Source organism: Mesitornis unicolor, unplaced genomic scaffold, assembly GCF_000695765.1.
Source record: "Mesitornis unicolor isolate BGI_N332 unplaced genomic scaffold, ASM69576v1 scaffold12845, whole genome shotgun sequence".
NCBI classification, from domain to species: Eukaryota; Metazoa; Chordata; class Aves; order Mesitornithiformes; family Mesitornithidae; genus Mesitornis; species Mesitornis unicolor.
Window position 1 is genome coordinate 12,668 of NW_010186247.1, and position 11,146 is coordinate 23,813.

Genomic DNA, 11,146 nt, shown 5'->3' on the forward strand with positions numbered 1-11,146 from the left:
TATGTAAATATATTTATATACATAGAAGTGCTGAACATAGTAATAGCTCTGCATCTGCCACCAACCAGAAAGAAAGTGCTTAGATAAATTTTGTAATACAAATTTAGTGCTTTTAAAAGCATTGTTCAAAGGGATGCAGGTACCAGAATTCCACTTAAATCACACAGAACATATTTTAACTGTTTTTGTGGATACCAACCTAGAATCCCATTGCAAAGCCTCATTGACAAGGAATTTGCAATTGAAAACCAAGGATTCTGCGTGCTTGAAAGTTTATCCTATGCTGCCTTCTAACATGAAATATAAACCTTGAATATGACAGCCTATCTGAACCTACAGCAAAGTAGATTTGCAAACTAAGAATTTAAAGTCAGATTTGCAGGCTCCTGAGAAATGTGAGCTAATTACTTTCCAGAAAAGTTAACTAACTGCAAATGCCTCCATCTCTCACAAACATCAGGATTGCTTGTTACAACAATTGTTTTGCATAGGAGACTTTAAGTGGATTTTTTCACAGATTTCTGGATAGGCTTACATTCTCAGTACACATTACACATGCATTATTTATGGCATATTACAATAAACACTATACTGTACACATACTAATACAGATGGTTGCCACCTGAATGTCACTTTGAGGAATAAATCTGCTCTGGAAAAATCAAAGAGATAACTGCTTTACCTTGAGATAACACCTTTTTTTCAGGCATGTATGACTGACTACAAAGCTCCAGCAGAAACCACAAGAAGAGGTATTATGTAGCCAGCTATCCAGCCATGGTGAAGGGTGAAAGTATAATTTATGTACAGTGTGTATAATATTATCATCATTACACCAGAGAACATACGAAAATAAGTATCTGTGCTGTTCTCTTTCAGTGACTGATTTCCTTTCCCTTCTCTTCAACAGCCAAGTAGGCATCAAGGTATTGCACTAACCAAGCTGTCGGTATGAAGGACCACTCTTCCCTCTTGTGGGGAATCGTGTAAGTACACAAATAGTGGACATCACTGGGTACAGTAGATGCAGTTAGTATTTCATTTCTGCAAGGCAGAACATTTGGGAACTTTCATGCATTCGTGAATTCTTCTTTTGCATGAAGAATTAAAGGATGTATATAGTTTCTACTATGGCACACATACTTGGGACAGGATAATATAGGAGTTTACTTCACAAACACTATTATTTGAATGGCTGCAAAATGAGAACAAATGCCATCTGATATGTTAGCATTTTTCTGGAAAATGGCTGTTTGGTTTTGAATAGGTCATACAATGGCTCCTCAATATTAAATAAAAAAAATCCTTTAAAATATCTTCTAGTAGCAATACTATTGCACTGTGCTAAGTAGGAATGTATGTTACTTACGCAAACACAAAAACCTCCCCACGTGCAGAATGAAGATATTCTATAGCTGGGATGAGACTTGGAAATTACTCTACCACCTCCTCAAGTCAACTATTTATTTAAAAAAAAAAAAGCTGATTTTTAAATCCAAGATAATTTAACTTTAGTTTTCTGTACAACAATCTGAAGATGTAAAAGTTTTCCTATCATTATCATCCTGGACTACCAACATTAAAAAAAATAAATTACAATGTTCTTGCTAAATCAGTATACCTTGAAATTACAGAATCACAGAATCACAGAACGTTAGGGATTGGAAGGGACCTCAAAAGGTCCCTCAAAAATTAGAGTATGTAATTTGAAATAATACATTTGAACAGGCTGCAAGAATATTTACTTGTTCAAATAACTGTCCCTCAGTAAACTAAAACATAAAAGTCGCTTGATTTTCGTACCTCTGGATGTCTTGCCTTTGAGGGAGGGCTCCATTTAATGGATTTTCATCTTGAGTCTGGTTCTGCATAACAGAGGGGAAGATAGAGAAGGAATGAACATACGATTTCAGATCTCCTATCTCAAAATACTGCAGTGAAACTAGAAGTTCACTTATACTAAAATTCAGAAGTAAAGTCATCTTCATTTGTGTTGGCTGCAGTGGTTTTCAAAATAGACATAAAGACTACTACTAAGAATTTCTATTTAAAAATGCTTAAATTACCCACTTATATGAAAGCATTGCTCAGCCACCACCACACTATTTTTAAAATGTGCAAACAAACAGCATAGTGGTCATAATTTATGATTCTTTGAAAAGCAAAAATTGAGAAAGGCTTTTAACTTCCATTAAAGTAATCAGTCTTCTCTTGTTTTTTTCCCCTGCCCCAGCATATAAAGACCTTTAAATTATTAAATTAAACTATTTCAGTATGGATTTACTTCCACAAGTTACTTTTATGATAAGCACAATTTATCCCGAGTCTGCAAAGCTGCTTTAAATTGTGCATAGAAGGAGCTACACTGAAGTTAACAGGACTGTTCAACAAATCAAACACTGGGCTCCCTTCATTAGCCGTGTTTCTATCAGACCCTCACCTGTGATGAGTTCCTATTCACATCCCTTCTCTTCATGTTCCCTTCCTACTACCATTCCCTTTAGGCAAAGCTGTTACCAATTTAATACTTGTTACTGTGGCTTCATGGCAGCATACGTATATTTTAAGCAACTTGTCAATATAATGCACACACTGCATCAACTACAATGCAAAACCCAAATAAGAATATCTAAAAATAGAAAAAAATAGCAAGTATACTTGCCTAAGGTAGAAAGCATCTCAAAATTATGACTAATGTAATAAAAAACAGTAATAATGAAAATACCAGCTGGGTTTGAAACAACGCTGACTTGTCATTGCCCTTTGACCACATTTCCCTGTGTTTCACCTGACAATATTTCACCCTTCAGAAGACTTTCCCACCCATCAGAGACCTAATTTCATCATTACAAAAAAAGCCACAACAGTTGCACTATATTACCCCACATTTGAAAATGTGTACCTTTTCATTTCCTATATTAAGCAGTTACCAGGATACAGAAGAAATTTTATTTAAAAAAAAAGAAAAAGAAAACAGCTGTTCTTTTTATTTGTTCTTTGCAATAAAAGCTACTGGCATAAGCATTATTTAAATAGTGCCATGTCCACTATGCCTTACAACTGCTATTTTAGTCTGTTCTTTCTAGCAACTTTCACTCTCACAATACAATCTGCAATCTTCAATTATTTATCTAGCTGGTAACTCTGTTCTGTAGAGCTATCTGAAGACACTACAACTGCACACAAGTTATGGTTTGCTTTCAGAATTTACAAGTTACTGAAAATACCTAAAAGAATTCCAGACAAGTGAAACCAACAGTAACAGAATTTAACCAAACACCTCACTTGCCTTCCAGGTAACGTGCTTTATCCCCACCTAGTGGAAAAAACACAGACAACTGATGCGCAGAAGCCTGTTGGTGTAAGCCAGGAGTGTGGTATAACAGCACATCTGCAGGGACACATTCAGTGCTGAGAATCCAACACCCCAACTCTGTGTGCTTTGAGGGCAGCAGGAGAGAAGGACGTGATGTCAGGCTAAGTCTAGTCTGGTCCCTGAATGCCCAGGAGAGGTTGGGGAGCATCTTAGTTTCATGCAAAAGGAACCCAGTTCCCATAGTCCTGACTGCTCCGTAACGCAAGGCACAGTAGGCAGTGGTGATTAGATGTGCTTCAAAAGCACATTTCTGTAGTAATGTAAATGTGCCCATAAGAACAAGCAGCAAAGAAACGTTTCCAAGTTAAACCAAATCCTCTCTGAAGGCAGGATGCTGGCCATGCAAGGATTCTATCTGCGAGTCTTGCAGACCCTGAATATTGGGCTCACTCAAATATGATGTGACTCAAGATCAGATAATCATAGTTATTAATGATCACAAGAAACTTAAAATAACCTGCCTCTTCAAACATTCACATTTAAATCTTTTAAATTTATTGTGTAACTTCAATGTGACTGCAGATTCCTAAAAGCTGCTACTGCACCTTTTATCATGTAAAGCGGTAAGCATGCACTAGACATTTTTTTTCTTTAACTTAATGCATTTTATTACTGTTAAGCTATTCTAATTTCCATTTTAACCACATCTACATTACACTGTGAGTCCCCCCACCACAGACACTTACCCTAGACTAAAGGAGGTATAGCAAGATTCTGGAAACCTTGTTACAAAAATCCGCTTTCCTGACAAGCTGCATGCAACTACAGTAATGAAAAGTGCTAGAGCTCCTTAAACAAAGTTTGTGATGTCTTTTAACATAAGCATTCTATTGTTTTAAAAGAAAAGAAACAACCACCAACCAACAACAACAAAAAACACAACCCCGAACCAAAAATTAACCAGTTTTTGCCCAAACCTCTAAGAAGTCCAGCCCAAGACAAGTAACAGCATAGGACACTTCAATCTGATCGGCCACTTATAAGAAATGGTAAAGCTTTACTTTCTGTTGTTATATGGGCAATGGCTGGGAAATCTCACTTATGTAAGTGTACTGTTGCCAAGAAACAAGCCACTCTATGAGAATATTTAAGGTTAATTTTACTGGAATGTTAATCTTTTACTCAATTATATGCTTCATGTCTCTTTGTTCATCCTTTATTTTGCTTGAACAAGGGATTTAAAATGCTAGAACACAGTCAAATATATTAATTAAAATTTTTTATAAAAATAAAGGTACCATCTGCTTGGATTTTTGCAACTCCTTTCTGAGACTGTTGCACTCTTCCTTGAGCTTTTCTATATCCTGTTCCAGACTATGCACTTTCAGGTCACTGTTCAGCTTCTCTATTTCGCAGCTGGACTGAGTACAATTCAGATTTTTCATCACTGTAAGAAGACAAGCAAGACAATCAAAATCAAGATTTGAGTCTCAGGTGAAGAAATGTAACTCAATATGTAAGGTTTCACCTCAGCTAGCCCATGGCCTACAAAAACACATCCTGTACGTTCTGAAGAAACTGCAGTCTATGACAACAGAGAAATAATAACACTGATAAAGTTGTTTGCAAAGTAGTAGTCTATTTTCTGAGTTTGAAATGCTTTCCAAGCATGCACTGGAGCTCTAACATAAAGAAAAAGGAAATCACAGCATAAAGAGGCGCTAGAAATGCAAAGATCTGTTAATAGCAAACATGCGTGATACATACACCAACTTGCATACTTCTTACGTGCTTGGACAACACAAGCCTTTTCTCCTCAGATTTATATAATTACACAATTTACTGTAAGTTTTTCCCAAGTTTAGTGTCAAGAAGTTACAAACAGAACTACAACAGAACTACAATCAAAACAAAAGGGTAAAGCCTAGAAATTACATAGGTCTTCTTATTAGACAGAACAAATTCACATGCTTTCTAGTAAGAAGCAAATAGCATCAAATCAGTAGTAAGACACTAGTTAGACAGCAAGAAAAGCAACATGACAAGAAGAAAACCCCCAAGTCTTCAACTGCATGGTGCACTCATTTCCAGATTTAACAGTTTAAACAAGCTTAAGCTACACAGATTTTTCTTAAACAAGGTACTCAAAGCCCACTAGTGAGCAAAACTGATAACTAAATAAGGCTTTAAATCACCACATTTTCAGAGCTCTCCTTATAAACTCTGCATTTCTTACCTCCTTATAGCATGATGTCCTCAGCAATGATACTAATACTACATGTGGTTTTCTAGTTTTAAAAACTTGTGCAATTGAAGTAGTGCATTGCATGCTTGAGGTCCTCTTGGCAAGTAATGCAATGCAAGCACAGCAGTACTTACAAGTGACCTTCAAATGACTGCATTTGTACAGAATCTGAAGTCCAGTCCACATCTCTTAACTTTACACTGATGGCATTTTCTTCTTCTCTTTTCTTGTAACAGTACATTAATAAAGATTATTTTTTTCTTCTAGTGTTTTAGCTGACATACCTGGTATCTACACACCACTCTTTACAACAGCAGTAACAGACACTGGATTCAGGCTTATAGAATTGCCAGGGTACACTGTTTGTTTCTCATTCCTCTTTCCACCACGCTTTCTACAACCAGCACCTTTCTACCTTCCCTCATTTCCCAGTTCTTTAAGTAACTGTTGTTGACTGCAGCTATTGGTACACAACATCCTCTTGTACTGGTCATACCCCAACAGTGAGACAAAGCAATACACTAAATCATCTGCAGGTACCAGAGGAGTTGGTATCGGTTGGACAGTGTTTGACACTTGAAGAACTATGCCCCCACCCCACTCTGAGGAAAAGGCAATGAGGTCCAGAGATGTACGTGACCAGCCTATTAAACTGTCAGGTTGTGCACATTTCTCAAATTATTAAATAATCTACAGTGGAAGAACACAACAGTCTCAGATGTTTACCATGGAGCTCCTCACCTATGATAATCTAATGTGCATTTACAGTGCGTCACCATTTACAAGAACAAACCCATATACAAGCCCAAAGTACCTCGCTGCAGTATATTCCTCTCTTACCTGGCCACTACATAGGGTAAAACTTCCTAATGCCCTGAGATCATAATATAACCACTAAGACTAGTCAGCAGAGATTAAGATGAAGTAACCAAATGCCTACCTTGCTGAGTTTCTACTTCAGTTCTTAGTTGTAACAGCTCTACTTCTTTAGACTGCAACTGTTCATTCAAGGTTTTCAAGGATTCTGCACTTTCTTTCCGCTATTTAAAAAAAAAGAAAACAAAACCATTTCTGAAGTTTTTTTGCTATCATGTCTGACAATTTAACTTTCTTTTTTGTTTTAAAAACAAGAAAAATATTGCTTTGATATTTTTCAGCCTTAGCCAAGCCCAGTAATAAAATGAAGATACTTGAAATTGTTATTCCTATACAAAGTATCATCATGTACTTTAAAAAACTAAAGGAGTGATAGAAGAAACACCACAGACCTTCAGCAAATAAAACTCATTCTACGGTAAACATTCATTAACTATGCAGCACTTATGTAACATGCATTTAAGTAATTACTGAAGTATTTAGTTCAAAAGGCATACCATTTTATCCAGTTTGCTTTTCAGATTATCTCGGTCAATGCAGGCCTCTCGATAGGCTTGGTATGCCTTGTTCACTTGTTCACGTCCAACTGAACTGCATTCCTCTTCCCGTCGGGAGCTGAGCAGCTAAATGTTCAACAGATAGAAGAAATAAGAAGTTTTGTATGTTATATTGAGAACTACAAAATCTAAAAACTCTGACAGTACAGCCTGCAACATTAAACTAACAGCATTTTTTTTAGTTTAGAAAATAATCAAATACATTGATACAGACAGATTTTTTACAAAAGTGCAACGGAGGCCATTTACAAATTTTGCAATCTCTGACCATACTTAATGCTTGTAAGTTTACTGCTGCGAGTATTTAAAAACCATCCACAAGTCATGATGAATCACCCTGACTATCTCTTAATCATGTTTTTTCCAGGCTCTGAAAACATACAAGCTGCTTTTTGGAAAAAGAGTTTTAAGCTTATAAAGGCACAACATATACAAAATTCAGAGAAAAATGAACATAATGACTCATAATTGAAACAAATTTTTTTCAGTGTATGTATGTGAGAAAAGCCAAAGCAGAATTATTTTATAAATGACTATTAACTTCCAGGTCACCACTATCTCATTGTCTGCTAAAACAAGAGACAAGTAAGGGGGAATAAGCACTACCAACCAGATTATCTGAAAGGGGAGCAGAGTTAAAATACAGTGAGTATTTTTAATAAGCCAGCAAGAAGAGAAGTCTCACATCAAATTGTATGCGTCCATATAGAAAGTTCATGTTTTGACTAAGTATTGCATTATCCTTTTTAATTTTGTCCTGCACACTTGCTCTAAATTATTGAGGCATTTAAACACAGTGTATGTGTATGTAATGTAGATACTTGCAACAGATCTATATGTATTCTCTTAAAGAGCCACACACAAAAATATTAGAAAAATCAAGAGGTGACAGTTACGTACCTACCTTAAGTAGCTCCTCTTTTAGGTGTTCTCTCGAAAGAAAGTATGGGAAAGCAAGCCAAAAAGACAGGAAGCGTCTGCCCTTAGCTTTTTGTATTGACCCTCAAAGCAAATGTACTACTTGTTTTAAGTTTTGTCCTTTACATTTTCTTCCCCCAAATAAAGCCATTCAGATAGACCCAAACTTACCAAACTTTCTGGAAGTTTCCATACACTTTTCATTATGAAGGTACAGTAGCCATTAACAAAGACTGAAAGTCAGTCTTAGTAAATAACAGTCTAGGCCTTCTAAATGCCCCTCTCAGAAACTTCTTTATGGTATTCACATACTAAACCAAAAGTTTTATCTATAGAAAACAAAGTACCCTCTTCTTTGTAGCTTTAATGAACTCCACTAGACTAAGGTCACGAGAAACTGCAAACAAAACAGTTTCCTACATTCCTTTGTTTTAGAATTACCGCATCAAAAAACAGCCAGGCAACACCTTTATGTTAAGCACTGCAACTTTGTATTTCATGTTTGAGACTACTTGTAGCTAGACCTTGCTAGATATTCCTAACAACCAATTTTTCCTTGTAATTTTGGTATGCTGAGCCCAAGAGATTCTTCTGATAGACAGTTCCTGGATTCTGACAATTAATAGTCTTGGCACCTCACCATTCAACAACACTAAGTCACATGTGCCCAAGTTAATAAAAACTCTAAAGATGCAGATGAAATACAGTAGCGATCCAGTGCAACTACCCGGCTTTCTGAAACAAAGCTGGTATCTCTGCAGGGCACTACAACATCACATGCATGCCCAGTAAGAATCAAAAATCTCCGTAAGTAACTAGGCTACCAGAGGAACAAACTGTGTTTCACCTAAACAAATAAAACAATTTACCAATTTTTTTTTAAATTGGAAATTATTTTAAGTACGTATTTTAAATACTTAACCATCTGCTCTGCCATCTAGCCAGAAGGAAAGGAGCTGCTACCAGAAGCTGGTATATTCATTTTTTTCTTACCTTCTCCTCTAGAATTCTCACTCTTTTTTTCAAGAAGGAGTTCTCCTTCTCTGTCTCCTTCAGTCGTTTCTTAATATCTTCATATGCAGTGACAAGTGCGAAGTGTGAGGCAACAGACTCATCTCCACTGTAAGACGGAACAGGAATCTCCCCGTCTCTCTTATGTGCGTTGTCTGCTTTTTCATGGTTCAAAATACAGATGTCATCCTCTACCAACTCCTCCATGACAGCTGTTAAAAAGACAGATATGAGTGCAAAATTTTCACAAAAACACATTTATCAAGATTCTCAAGCCTCAAAACTTTCCAAAATAACACTGCAGGGCATTTCTGTCTATGTATGACAAGACTGAATAATTTGGAAATATCTTAATATTGTAGAAAATGACAGAAATACATTTTAGACTGAGAATACACTGATTAGGAAAGAAGCATCTTTCACCGTTAGTCGATAAAAATATTTTGAGTATGCATCAGACTTATAAAACCCCAGATTCATTTTTATTAAGGCTTAACAACATCCTAGAATTTGGCTGGTACCAAATATTTGAACACCAAAGGAACATTGTATTAGAGCTGCAGGCCTGCTCTGAGCAGTAAAAGACATCATAGTTGCAAAAATCAATTAACTAACGTGGTTGCTGAGCAAAATTGCCAAATTTCCTTCATTCTTGAATGCATATATATGTATATATACTTTTCTCAAATGTTAAAATGAAATCTTAAGGTACACTTGCATTAGTCTTTAGAAAAATACCATGTTGAACAACAATTACACTCATTCTAGTCTGCTAATATGGTGAGACTGAAAATATGCTCAAAAACGTGATCTGCCTCAACAGACATGGAGAAAACTGACAATAAACTGACTGTAAGAAAAGCATTACCCTAAAATACTAGGCAAATCCACCCAAATGACAAATGCTAAGTAACCATTAGGTTTGGGGTTTTTTTTACAACACACATAATTTAAGCACAGCAAAACATTCAACAAGAAGAAAAGCATCTTTAAAAAACTCCATATACTTTCTTGTACTCCAGGTCTTAAGGGAAAAGCCCTAACAGCACTTTCCTTAATGTTAATATCAGTTACCAGGAACAAGTTCAGGGGTTTAATTTAAAAACATACACCATCTCCTATCCCCCAAAAACCCAAACTAAAACCAACCAACCAAAAAGAGACACAGGTTATTCTTATTTAGTTACGAAGATCAAGATTTCTTGCATTTTTATGCAGCATTAACAAATGCTATCCAGTACCCGATAACATTTTTCCCTCCTATTACACAAACTACTGATGCTACTTCTACCAAAAGCACACTTTTATTTTTATTCTTTCCCCTTGACTAAATCCTTAGGTTCCTGATGATTAGCTAATGAACCAACAGAAATGCTGGAATGACAGAAATGAGGATAATGAAGACAGTGTACACCACAGGAAAAGGTTATTTCAACAGAAATCAGCAGAACTTCACAGAAAAGGCAGGCATCAGTAGAGGAAAAACAGCCACAATCACTGCCTCTACTGTGTATTTGCTATTTAAATTCAAACTAGACTTCCATTTCCTTAGAGATACTAAGAGGTAAATGGATCAACTGCCCTGGAGCTTACCTATGTGGTCAAATGTCTCTCACTGTGCTTGCAATGGAAAAGCTCCATGGGCTGCAGAATTACGAAGAGCCGTGATACAGCCATAGCTGAACAACGCTGCTGTTATCACATCTGTCTCAATTTGCTCTAAGCCAGTTCAACAACATGAGAAAGAAATCTGACAGCTCGTTTATACTAAATAGACAGCAACGGAGTTGCAACAAGAGAGAAGAAAACTACAAACGGGAACTGAAGTCCTTTTAATGGTTATCTTCTTGTATACTGTTTGATGTACTCAAACAAAACAGGTAGCCTAAGCTTCCCTTGCCTGTTGCTCTGCATCATGCTTAAGTAGGAAGAGCCCTACAAAAAAAGGTTTGTTTCCTTTTCATTGCAAGAATAATACCACTCCATGCACAAGGTGACCTTGAGTAAAAGCACTACAGCATTCAAGCAGCATTAAATGACTGAAGGAATTTTGCTTTCTAAGATGAGCATAACACGCTTGCTTTTCCTCCCCTGTATCACCAAGGGCCCTGCAAGTCTTCTCACCCATCTTATCAAATCCCAAGTGCTTGCCTGCTCAAGGCAACACATCTCCTTGTTTCTGAACATTACTCAAGTGTCATTAAAGAAGTGTCACAGCTTATC

The 11,146-nt window shown here is 36.5% G+C and overlaps 1 protein-coding gene across 2 annotated transcripts in view; it reads right to left on the minus strand.

Moving 5' to 3' along the window:
* Positions 1-9,130, minus strand: part of AZI2 (5-azacytidine induced 2) — a 13,641-nt gene extending 4,511 nt beyond the window's left edge. Inside the window, exons 1-6 of one of the 2 annotated variants that reach the window (XM_010185092.1) lie at positions 8,906-9,130; positions 6,935-7,060; positions 6,502-6,601; positions 4,615-4,763; positions 3,687-3,710; positions 2,751-2,788 (exon numbers count right to left, since the gene is read on the minus strand). In XM_010185092.1, coding sequence (XP_010183394.1) covers positions 2,751-2,788; positions 3,687-3,710; positions 4,615-4,763; positions 6,502-6,601; positions 6,935-7,060; positions 8,906-9,130 — 662 coding nt within the window. Of the gene's footprint in view, positions 1-1,803; positions 1,866-2,750; positions 2,789-3,686; positions 3,711-4,614; positions 4,764-6,501; positions 6,602-6,934; positions 7,061-8,905 lie in introns of both variants that reach the window. The other variant, XM_010185093.1, reaches the window with a different exon arrangement.
* Between the last annotated feature and the right edge of the window lie 2,016 nt (positions 9,131-11,146).